Source organism: Melospiza melodia, chromosome Z (assembly GCF_035770615.1).
Source record: "Melospiza melodia melodia isolate bMelMel2 chromosome Z, bMelMel2.pri, whole genome shotgun sequence".
NCBI classification, from domain to species: Eukaryota; Metazoa; Chordata; class Aves; order Passeriformes; family Passerellidae; genus Melospiza; species Melospiza melodia.
In genome coordinates this window covers 64,995,634-65,008,286 of record NC_086226.1, presented here as the reverse complement: position 1 = coordinate 65,008,286, position 12,653 = coordinate 64,995,634, and the positions used below count along the sequence as shown (strand labels likewise).

The window sequence follows — 12,653 nt, the reverse complement described above, 5'->3', positions numbered from 1 at the left end:
AGTGGCAGCTGAACAAGATCTCTCAGCTTCTGCCATGAACTACTCAAACCTCACCCACAACCCCAAATATCTAAGGTACAACAAGAGGGCTTTGTGGAAACCCTGCAGCATGGAAGGAACTTCTGTCTGTGAGGTTTGCTCTTAAACCAAGGCACTGGGGGAAGGCAGCTGAGGCGGCACTGGCCTGAAGTGGAGCCAGAGGCTGGAGGTCATGTTGTGGAGGAGCAACATCACAACACTTGTGCTGGGGCCCTCCTGCAAGTGTGGTGCCCACACCGTGCTGCCGAAAGGCTGGGCAGCGGCTGCTGCCAGGCAGGCCAGGAGACCCTTCCAGCTGCTGCAGCCCCACATGTGCCATGGCAGAGACCCTGTGGCCCTTCCCTGCTCTCCAGTGCCCTTCCCTGCTCTCTAACCCTCTGCAGTGCTGACAGGGAGCAGGAATCAGCCATGCTGCCCACTCCACATCTGCAGACATTTAGATTTTCCTGGCTTCCAAAGCCCTTTAGATTTTGAGGAGAAGAAACTTCTAAGGGGTTTCAGACTCATATTACAGCTTACATCAATCAAGGAGGGCACAGCACAACCACATTCCACCTTCTCCATTGTGAAGTGGAGCTGTAGGAGGCGGTGAAGACCTGGCAGAGTGAGGTGTCCATGAACATGGGACAACATTCACTCTTGAAACACACGCGGGCAGCAGTGCTTACCCTTGCACTGGGAGGGCTGGGAGAGCTCCCTGAGAGCAGAGATGCGCAGGAACCAGAGCAAGCACCTCTGTTCATCCCTTTGGAGATGCCTTTGGTGGCTAGGAAGTCCTGGAGTCATTCCAGGTACTGCACACTCTCTCTTAGAGCTGCTCTTACTTTGTCTTCTTTGGCAGACAGTAAAAAAGGTGTGCCTATGCAAACAAGAAAAATCTTATCACAAACTGAACAAGAGAAAGATAAAGCCCTCCTTATCAACACTTTCACTGGTAATGCATTGGTTCTTTCTCTGTTGAGAGGACAGATAACAGAGCTCTTGCTTATACAGACGGGGTTCAGGCATGAGACTGGACTTGAGGTGGTCCATGTGCACCCCTGAGGTAGGCTCTGCTGCCTGAATGGAGCTGGGGACAGGCTGGCAAGGACAGCTGTATCTGGGACAGGGAGGCTGCTGTTTTGCAGGTGCAACAAGTCACCTTCTCCCTCTCTTCCCTCTTTCCTGAGTCCAAGACTGATGCCTTTACCCAGGGCCTTGGCAGAGAGTCCAGTAAAGTAAATTTTCATGCTCTGGGTGAAAACTGATGACAGCTATGGTCTGGGTCTGACATGAAGGGGAAATCATGAAGGGGGGAGGGCAGAGACCTTTAACTGACTGCAGCCTCCTTACTGGCAAAGAGAATGATATGGGTGCAGGGAAATAGCCTCTGAACTATGGGGCCAGCACAGGGAGCCAGGTAAGTGCCTGACACAGTGATCTTTGCTGTGCTGTAAACTGGCAGGGCTGCCTGAGGCTCCTCCAGGTTGCTCTGACCTGTTCCTTGTGGCACACCGATGAAGGGGTGTTGTGGTACATGGTGGACACGAGCACTGTAGTTTCTCCTCGCTAGTTAGATTCAGCAGGACATTGGTTAAAGTCAACTGGGCTGCACTGAGCACGCTCCTGTGAGCTTTTCTCAGGGCTGCAGGTCCTGACCCCCCCTCCTGCAGAGCACGGGAGGCCATCCTGAGTGCTGACAGCCATGACACAAGGGCTAAGGAGAGGAAACCTAACATCATACAGACTCTCCTCTGTACATGCTGGTTACCTTTCAGTATCCTTTCAGGAAATATGCTTCCAGGTCTGTGGGATAAGGGAAGTTTAGTCTGTGCATCCTGGCTTTCCACTGCTCAAATTACTCTTCATATATGGAGCCCCCCACATTTGCTGAAAGTCGGGGGTGATCTGTGGCAGGCTGTTGCTCATGGGTGATGTTTTGAACCAGAAAGATCTTCCTGTCCTTAGGAGAAGTGAAGTTGTAGCTAAGCCTCAGCAGAAAGAAGTTGGCAAGCAACTTAGAGCCAGAAGCCACCACAAGTCAGTGAAAGCCATTCCACCCCATAAGTGCCTGGTCTTACATGATAAGAAAAATTTGCTAATTAATTCACTAATATTGACTTTAAACAGTAAATCCTGGAGACAGCAAATACCCACTCCCTCTCTGGCCACCACTTCCTGCTCAGGGCTTGTTAGCTCTGCTCCTTCCCATCCTGTGTTCACTATTTAAATAAATACTTTTATAATGCTGCCAGGGCCGCCACAGACCGGAGCTGTGTGTCCAGCCAGGCTCATCAGTGCTCCACCACCTGGCCTGACTCTCCTGGTCTGCCAGGAAATCATGTAACTGTAACTAACTCTGTCTTAGTACCCTTCAGAGAAGATCCCAGTTCCATCTTCTCTGTAACCCTCTTTCAGACTGCAAGTTAGACCCCATGCTCACCTGCTCTCCCTGAGAACAATCCTGATTCCTTCAGCCTATCTCCTGTGTCCTGCTCCCTTCCTTGATGTCCTCAGCTGAGCTCCAGTAGAAGAATGACTTTCTTGCACTGGATCCAGTATTCCTGCTGTGGGCTCACATAAGGCACGGGGAATGGCCACTTGTCCAAGCCTGAAATTCAGTGTATCCAGAGAGACTTGGCGTGCAGAGCATAAGCTGTGACTGTCTCCCTCAGACAGCCTGAGGTTTTCACTGACAGGACACAAAAAACATGAAGAAACCAGGATATAGCTTGCGTGGAAAACAGTGTGATCTGTGCTTTGCAGCCCTTATAATGATGCTTTTATCAACTCTCTCCGCTACGGACCTCTCCCTGGGAGCTCACGAAAGCGCTAAAATGGAGCTTGGGCGCAGTACGAACCACATGCCCGCGGGCACGGCCGCTTGCTCAGGCTCGGACGGCGGCCGCAGGGGCAGCTCTCGCGGGTGCCTCTGGGGCTGGCCCGGCCCGGCCCGGCGCCGCCCGCGATCCGCGCTGCCAGCGGCGCCCGCCCCGCTCCGAGCGCCCGGCGCGGCCGGCAGTGCCCCCTAGCGGCAGCACCGCAGAGCCGGCGTCCACAAGGCCCTCAAAGGGCATCCCTTCGGCCCCCGGATTGCTCACAGACCCATCCCGCCCGGCTTGGGGCACGCCCAGGGATGGAGCGTCCACAGCTTCTCTGGGCAGCCTGTGCCTGTGCCTCACCACCTTCACAGGAATTTCTTCCAAATACCTGATCTAAATCCACTTAGATCAGGTATTTTCTTCACTTTAGTCATTGTCCTTTGTCCCAGCACATGGCTCTTGTCAAAAGTTCCTCTCCAGTTTTCCTGTAGGCCTCCTTTAGATAGTGGAAAGTGCTATGAGGTCTCCCCGAGGTCTTCCTGGATTCAAGTTCAGTTCCTGTTGTGGCAGAGAGGTACTATATCTTATATCCACTTAAGTGGGAAGGCATGAAACCATTTTCCCTGGTTACTGCAAGAGAATTTTTCTTTTGCCTTTTCTCCAGAAGGGAATGGTGGAGAAAACCTCCATGGAAACAAAATGTAAAAGAAATTACCCAAGAAGGAAAATATTTTTTTAAACAAATGTTTCCTGCATAAAGGTTGAAACTCTGAATCATCCCCTGCTTCCTCCATGAAAAATCCACCAACATCAACAATAATACCCAGGCATGGCCTCTCACACCATGACAGAGTGGCACTTCTCACTTAGGCATTTATTCTGTGTGGCCTGATCTGTCTGTAACTCCAGGGCAACATCAGGGTCCAAGTCTATTGCAGTAGTCAGTTACTCATTGCTGCAGAAATGCAAGCACATTTTATTCAAGTAAAGGCAATTTTTGAGAAAACAAGAAGTACAAAAAAAAAAAAACAAACCAAAAAAACCCCAAACCACCAAAACAATTTGAGAACTACTGAAAAAGAATACACGTACAGCAATAAACTCAAGTGTACCCAAAGATGGAGAAGGAAGAAATCATCGCCATCAGTATGCACCTCCTGATGAAGGGAAGGAAACCTCTGAGAACATCGTGGTCTGCCCGTTGCAGACATCGCCATGCTGATACTCTGTAAGTCTTGCTCCCCCTCTATTTTTGCAGCCACAAACCTGAGCACACAGGAAGAGTGGCTTGGGAGTCACTATTTAATTGGCCAGTTCTAGGGCCAGCACTCCAGTGAGCCTGAAGACAGGCTATGTGTACAAACATATGGCTGCAGAAGTGATACGAGGCCTCAGACAACGTTTGGTAAGCCCAGAAGTTGACAACCTGGATTCATGAGCACCTTTTCCCAAGTGGAAGAGGTCAACATGAGATGCAGATGGTGTCCTTGCAAGAGCCAGCCACAGAGTGGTTCATGCACCAAGCTAGCTGGGTCTCAGTGATCAGACCAGGAGCTCTGGCATTGACACTGAACAAAAAAGGTGAAAATCTGTTCCTTAATCAATTAGGATCTCTTTGCATAGCTCACATCCAGACAACAGCTTTCCAAATTCTTCGATGGCTGATGAATCTTAGCTCCCTGGCATCGGAGAAGGGATAGCAGTGCACTCAGTAAGCTCTCCTGTGCACACTGTCCACAGTCAATATCCCTGCCTCCTCCCCACAGCCATTTTCAGCCAGAGCGTACAGCAGCCCTGCTGACTTCCTGCCATCAGAGGAGGCTAGGATACAGCCTCTTTTCCTCTTAGCTCAAGCAGTGCGGCCAGAGTACTTCATTGGCCAGCTGCACCCTGTGCAGAAGAGGTGAGAGTTCAGTCTGGCAGCCCCAAGCTGGGCTTCCCTGCCCCTCAGTTTGCCCGTGCAAAGAGGGGTTGGATAACTGCACCACATCCAAAAGTAACTCCCAAAAATAACACCAACTTCCAGGTGTAGCACATGCCACCATCTCTTACCTTGACTTCTTGACCTTGGACAGGAGAAGACATACATTTCAACTGGACTGAGTTAAGAAACCAGCTCTGCTGTCTAGAGAGGGCTTCCAACAAATCAGGGCTTCAAGATTACACCAAAACAAGGTTGTGAAGTTGTTCTTTGTGCCAGCATGGGGCCCTGTATTCTTGTACACCAGACTCTGTAAAGTCAGACCCCCATCAGACTTCCTATGCTCACATTAGCTCACTTCCAGGTCCCACATGAGTGGGATGCCCTCTCTGGTCACTGACATGGCAGCTCTAGGTAATGGATACAGCTAAAGACCAACTCCACCTACACAGACTGCTCTCCAGTTACAACTCACAGAGCTCTGGACTCCCTCCAAGGTACTCCCTGCTGGCAAAATGGCAGGGGCCTCCCCTGCCTACTCTTTCTCACAGATTTGATCCACTTCTTGTCACTTTCAAAGGCAGATAAATCATAGTTGAGAATCCCAAAGCTATTGAAGAACACTTTCCTATCTGCTCTTTGGTAACTTGGCAGATTAAACTACCTGTTCCTATCTCAGTCATTGCCGTCCAAGCAGCCTGGGCTGTTGGCAGGGCAACAACTGCAGAATTCACTATCCCCAAACACCCTTAGGAAGCCAGTCACCGCCCTCTCAGCAGGAGAAGGGGCAACATCTGCCATCATCTTGCCCATGTGCAAGCCAGTTCATCATCCTGGAGTGTGGAGTTGCCCCTGAAGGCCTGTTACACTCCCATTAGCCATTGAATCGCTCCCACAGATGTTGCTGTTGCACAAGGTGAGCATAGTGTCAGCTGGCGGCTGCGGGAGCTCCATCTCTGCAGCCAAAAAAAATTAACTGGCCTGGGGTGCAGGAGGCAAGACCAAGCATTTCTGGTGCTGCTGCCACAGGACAGGCAACATAATGTTTCCAGCAGTAACATCTCCTCTAGCTGGCCTAGCTCCATGCTGGAGCATCAGAGAGTAATTAATGCCAGCCACAATGCCCGTGCCCATCTCTGAGCTCCTGTTCCTCTCACAGGTAGCAGCCTTCCCTGCCTGACCCGTTTTCTAGCAGAGACACAGGGCTGGGATGGAGCTTCATGCATTGATATATTGGGCATGCTTATGGCCTAACAGGACACCCTCAAAGCAGACTGGTGGCTCAAGGGGTTGTGGAGGTTTGGTACACCACCTGTGGCCTGGCCCTGCTGAGCCATCCCTCCTCCTTTCTCTGATGTCTTCAGCAACCCAGCAGACCAAAAAAAAACAAGGTAAAACAGGGTAAAAAGCAATGAGCAGCACATGTCACGCATGTCTCTGTACGTCTCCCAGTCTCAGGAGAACAGGGAAGGCTTGAAAGAGTAAACTCAGAGACACTTCATTGCAAACAATGCAAAGATTTATTTCCATTTCAAGTGAAGTAGAAGAGTAAATACAAAAAAAAAAAAAAAAAACAACAAACCCAAAAACTCTCATATACAGAATATAATGTTCTGCTAGGCTGTACAGTCCACTTCTTTCTCAAAGTCCACTCAGGGCCTGACTACACCAGAACTTGGGCAGAAGAGGAACTGAGAGGCTCTGTCCTTTGAGGAATGAACATTTTCAAGGCCCCTCTCTCTTCTATCAGTGCTCACACTTAAGAGTTTCCTACAGGTTTACAATCCAGATTTATTGGACTCTTCTGACAGAAATCAAAAGAGTAATTTGAAACTTAGACTAGCTTTGCTAATAGGAAGGCTCTTAGATATTTACAATAAATCAAAAATTTTACAGAAATCAAATTTTTTTCTCGGTGCTGCCTGAGAATTGCAAGCAACGTCCCAGACCAAAACACACTGAGATCCACATGTTTACCATATCCCCATGGCACAAGTATACACTGAGATCCAGCTGTCTAACACATCCCCTTGGCATATCCCCATATCCTCACAGAGAGACCCAAGCCCATGGCTCCCCAAGGACACAACAAGCATATCTTCCTCTGTCAGTGGCCAGGCAGTCCCGTGTCACATGTGGGCACAGGGGCAGCACATCTCAGTGCCACAAGGCACAGCCTGGACAGACCCACGCCCTTGGCAGCTGAGCCTACACGACAGCTCAGGGAGGTTGGAATAGCCACAAAACCACAGCAGTGCTGGTGGGAAGGGATTGCTGGAGTCTCCAGGCGGGAGGTTGGAGCACTGCCAGCACTAGCAAAGGCTGGCTTTGCCTAAAAAAGCTCAAAGCACAGACCCCACACAGATATAGAGTCCCCTGAATGGTCCCAGTAGCTCTTCACAGTTCTGACCAGGGTTTCTAGCTGTTTGTGACCAAAGTTTAAGCAGTTTTTGATCATGTTTCAGGTTCTTAAGGCAGCTAGTTCATCGCTGTACCTGCTGCAAAAAAAATCACCATCTAGATAATGCCCAGTTTCCCTAGTTTGTAGGTGTAAAAGATCTGGAGAGCAACAAGAACAAGCATCTAGACCTTCTCTGCAAACAACACACAACTGAACCTACCCAGTCTGTGTTTTCCAAGTCACCAAGATCTGTCAGGCTTGTTCTTCAGACATTGAGTTTTGCTCCCCAAAACTGCCTACAGATGCTGAGTTCAGAAGCATCTTCATCAAAACCTGTATCATAATCATTGGTGACCTTTTTTTAGACTGAACTCTAAAGTGGCATGAGGGTTGAAGCAGAGAACAAAATGAGAGGAACAAGGGCCAGAGGAGGTCAAAGCTCTTCACTCTCGTGACCAATGACAAGATTCATGGAGGCACGGAGGGAGGTTTACGTTGGATATCACCCCAGACGGTGGCTGAGCACTGGAACAGGCTCTCCAGGGAGCAAGCACCAAGCCTGACAGAGATCAAGAAGCATTTGGACAATACTCTCAGGCACGTGGTGTGGTTCTTGGGGTGTCCTGCACAGGTACAGGGGCTGGGCTTGATGATCCTGATAAGTCCCTTCCAACCCAGCACTGCTATGGTTCTATGAAAATTATCTGGTCCACATTGATAACTGCTTCTACAGGAAGGAAAGAAAGGCATTAAAAGGCAGGACAGCTCTTCTCCCAGCTACCCTAAAATGAGCAAGAGGTTGGCATGGCTTGTTGTCAAAGTGACACAGTCCAGTCTTTGCAGGCAATGAAAGCAGAGCCAGCAGCTATCAAAAACGCTAGGAGCTAGCACAGCTAGGTGTACAGATCCTCTTCTAGATGGTGAAAAGAGAGTTGGGAGAGGTGTTAGCACAGCGGCTCAGGAGACCTGCCCCTGGCTGGGACAGCTCTCTCCAGGATGGCAGCAGCTTCTGGATGTGCCAGGACCAGGAAGAACAAGGAAGATACAACGTACCTCTTCAGAAAGGCAGGAAGGCAAAAATCTGACTGAGCTCAGCACAGCAAAGAGTTGAGTGGTGCTTACACCTGCTGTCTGTGCTTGCCCCGCACTGGCTTCACACATGGAGCAGCCTCCCTAGGTCTGTGTATGGGCAACAGCTTCCTGCACTGCCACAGACAGGTCTACACGGACACAGGGCAGTGTTCTCAGGTCACTCTCACCCTCACCACATGCCATCCCTGGCAGTCTGAACTCTTGAGTCCAAAACTCATCTCCTACCTCACAGCCCCGCGGAAGGCAGATGTACAGCTTCTCCTGCCCACCTACTGCAGAGGGCTTTACTCTTCTCCACACCAAGCTGTGCTGTGAGGACACCCAACCACCTTCCTGTTCCCCTCCATTTCTTCTCTCATGTCCCACCTGGATATGTGGACCGCAGCACCCACGGAAAGCAAGAAAGCTGCCTCTACACAGATTTCATCCTGCTGAGGACCTCATCTGAAATATGCAGAGGAGAAGATACAGGTGTCTTCATGGGATCAAAGCCTCTTGGCAGCAAAGCACAGCAGAAGGACAAGAGACAGTAAACAGGAGATGGGACTAGAGAAGTACTAAATGGAGGGTACAAGGAGAAACTTCTCCCCCACAAGGACAGCGAGGTTGCCCAAAGAGACTGTGCTATCTCCATCCTTGGACGTGATGGAGACTCAAAAACATAGGGCTGAGCCTACTGTCTGAGCCATAGCTGACCCTGATTTGGGTAGCAGATTGGAACAGAAATTTCCCAATATCTTTTCCAACCTGAGTTATACTATGTAGTTCTATACCCTTCTCTGGTAAGGAAGACTCCGGTCTATTCTTCCAAAACTCCTGCTGAGGTTCTGGCTGCACTTTCTCGTTTCCTCTCCCCATACAAGGCCTCACCACACTGCAGGATCTTCTCACCAGCCTCCTCCTGGCCCTGGATACACAAGTTCCCCACTCCATGGGAAAAAGAAGCTGTATAAGAAGACCAGGGAGCAGGGCTGTGTCGGCTCCCTCTATACCCACAGCCCCAAGCACAGCCCTGGGTACACACTCCTGCTCCAGGTCCCTTTCCAAGGTGGTAGGATCTGTTGGGAGGGGTATGCCTGAGTTTCCCCACAGATCTAGTTTCAAGCTTTTGTCTCACAGACATTCCTAATAGTTGTTCCCTCTCCATATCTTTCTTCAGACTCTTTTCCATCCCCGGAAAGTTTGAAAGTGGAGCAACTGAAGATGAAAAGGCACTGTATCCTGCCTCTTGTGTTCCAGAAACAGAAGTTTTCTCCTATATATGCCAATTTCTCTAGGCTACAGACGGAGCTGGGTTGATCTTGGCATCAAAATAATTTAGGCTGTAAGTACCTCTGCAGAGCTCAGGACCAGGTCTCCACTCAAAACAAGTATGTTGGCTATGACTTCAGAGGCAGGTCAGGCTCCATCCAATCAGGCTGGAAAGGTCTCCAAGGGCAGAGGTCCCACAGCCTCCCTGTGTCCCTCTTCCAGCAGCTGGGCATGCTCATGGTAAAATTTTTGTAGTTCCAATCCCACCCCTGAGGCACAGAGCACAGCACCTCCAAGGATGTCACTTGATGTGTTTTTCTGCAGCCCTGGCATCCAAACCTTCTCCAGACTTGGCCACACCGCTGGTGCAAAGCCTGGGGCTAAAGCAATAGCCATCAGGGACATGCCACCCCATCAGGGACATGCCACCCCATCAGTGCCCGTGCATTCTGCTTTTACAGCTTTGCCTGCACCAGGCCAGGGAATGATTCCTCCTGCCTCCCTCCTTCACCTCACCAACAGAGATTTAATTCTCTTTTAAAAGAATCATGAACAGCGGAGAGACTTTTAAACGTGAAATCTTCCTGGGTAGACCAGAAGGGGCCCGGTTGGGTGTGCCGGGAGGGTGGGAGCCTGGCAGCAAGCTTTGAGCACCTGCTCCAGGAAAGGCTGTAGAAAAAGAAGAGACTGCTTGCCCCATCCAAGCACTTGTCAGTCCCTAGGACTTTACTGCCTAGAGCGGACAGGGCTGGACAGGGCACCCCAAGTCCCCAGGGCTGACTGAGACACTCCTCGCCAGGAAGCCTGGGCAGATGGCAGAATACGTAGGTGCAGCCCAAGGTTCTTCAGCATCTTCCCGGGCAGCGCCGGGAGCAGCCGTGCCGGGTCACCCCCGCACTCCGCCGTCTCTCGGGCTCCGGTCCGCTCTGTCGGCCCTCTCCGGGACAGGTCAGAGCGCCGGGACGAACCTGTCGGGGCCTCCAGGGTAGGTGCCGTGCCGCGGTGCAGGCTCGGCGGCACCCAGCTGCCCTGCGGCGCCGTAGGCGGGGGGCAGCGCCGGGTATGGCGCGGGGGAGCGGCGCCCGTAGAGCGGGGCCGGGCCGGGCGGAGAGGCGGGCAGCACGATGCGCCCCGACGGCGCGTACAGCGGCCCGGGGCCCGCGGGCGCGTAGGGCCCGGGAGCGGCGGGCAGCGGGCCGTAGGCGTGGGGCAGGGCGGCGGAGGCGCAGCCCTGCGCGGGGAAGGCGGCGGCGAAGGCGCAGGAGGCGGCGGCGGGTGCCGGGGCCAGGTCGGCGGGGGGCGGCGGGGCGGGCAGCGGGAGGAGGCGGCACGGAGCGGCGGGGCGCTCGGCGAGGAAGGCCGGGTAGGTGGAGAGATCGCTGCGCTTGAAACGCTTTCTGCGGCGGAGGAAGGACCCGCTCTCGAACATGTCGCGGGCGTGAGGGTCCAGCGTCCAGTAGTTGCCCTTGCCGGGGCGGCCGGGCTCCCGGGGCACCTTGACAAAGCAGTCATTGAGGGTGAGGTTGTGGCGGATGCTGTTCTGCCACTTGCGGGGGCTGTCGCGGTAGAAGGGGAAGCGCTCGGTGATGAAGCGGTAGATGCCGCCGAGCGTCAGTCGCCGCTCGGGCGCCTGCCCGATGGCCATGGCGATGAGGGCGATGTAGCTGTAGGGCGGCTTGCCCCGCTCCGCCGGACGCTTGCGGCGCCGCCGCCCGCCCCGCGCCGCCGCCGCCGCCGCCGCCGCCGCCGCCTCCTCTCCCGGCGGCACCGCGTCCGCCTTCAGCGGCGGGGGCGGCGGCGGGGGGCCCGGCGGCAGCCGGCTCTCGGCTGTCATGTGGCCGTCGGAGCGGCTCCGCCCCGGACCGAGCCGAGGGAGCGCAGCGCGGCACGACCGCGGCTTTTATGCGGCGGTGTCCGGCGGCTCCGCGCCCGGGCGGCCGGCACTCCCCCTGCTACGCCCCGCCGCCCGGGAGGCGCGGGCAGGGCCGGGCGTGCCGCCGCTGCCGCCGCGGGCCGGAGCAGCGCCCTGCCCGCACCCCCCTCCCGCCCCTCGCCGCTGGTCCCGGTCCCCAGCACCGTCGCGGCGCCGCGGAGCCGCCGCCGTCGGGAGCGTACAGCTCCGGAGCACCGAGCGAAGCTGGATGTCTCCGGGATCGCGGTGCGGGTGTCCGGGCACGGCATTTAACGCGCCTCCCCGCAGGGCTCGCCGCCGTCGGGGCCGGCGGGCGGGGAGAGGTGGCAGCGATGAGCGGCCGCCGCTGCCGGGAGGGAATGCTGCCGGTGCGCGCCGGACAGTCGTCCCCGGGGAACTTAGCCCAGGGAATCCAACGCTTCTTTGCGGAAATCAAGCTGTCGAAACAAATTAGGCTGGAAAAAAAAACCAACCGGTGACAGATCTGCGTGCGGAGAGATAGTAAGTGCGGGCTTAGGCTACGCGGTCTGCTTGCCGAGTCCTAAGTAGAATAATGCACTCAGGTTAGAGCCCTCCTAGCTGGCACCCTGCAGCGATTTGGCCCAGGGCTAGGCTCCCGTGCCCCTGAGCTGACCTGCTTGTCCCTGAGGCTTATGCCACAGGACCAAGATCCAACCAGGAAGGATGCCATGCTCTCCACAAGCTAGTGCTGGGACATACCTGCCAGCTCCCTCATGTTTGCTCAGATACTTGGGGCTGAGGGTCAAAGCCCAGCCGAGTGTGCCAGCTGGTGAGGAATGCTTGCCCAGGACTTGAACCCCTGTGACACATGCCCTCAGGCATGGGGACAGCACAGCCTCCTCACCTGCTGGTGTGATGTTCCTTGCAAGCCAGAAAATAAAGGAGATGGCAGGATATCCTAAAGGTGAGAAGGAAAGTGTGTGCAGGTGTGCAGGCACCTGTGTGCATGGCAGGGTGCACGTGCATGGGTACATGGGTGTGCAAGGGCACTGGAGTGGGGGTGAGGATGTGAGTGAGAGCTTCTGGGTGTGCCACTAGTCAAGTTTGGGTCAAGTTTGTGTCAAGTTTGGGTCAAGTTTGTGACAGGTGAGTGTGTGGACAAAAAAATGCCAGGACACGCAGGTTTGTGGTTGGACCCGAGGCTTACATGTGGGCATGTAGGCAAGAAGCAGATATAGGCAGATGTGTGTGCAGAGAGGTGGATATGCACAGGTG

At 53.8% G+C, this 12,653-nt stretch overlaps 1 protein-coding gene across 1 annotated transcript; it reads right to left on the bottom strand.

Moving 5' to 3' along the window:
• Positions 1-6,262: 6,262 nt before the first annotated feature.
• Positions 6,263-11,339, bottom strand: FOXE1 (forkhead box E1). The gene has a single exon (XM_063180629.1). It carries the CDS (start codon positions 11,337-11,339, stop codon positions 10,455-10,457), a length of 885 nt encoding a protein of 294 aa, XP_063036699.1. The 3' UTR covers positions 6,263-10,454.
• Positions 11,340-12,653: the final 1,314 nt, after the last annotated feature.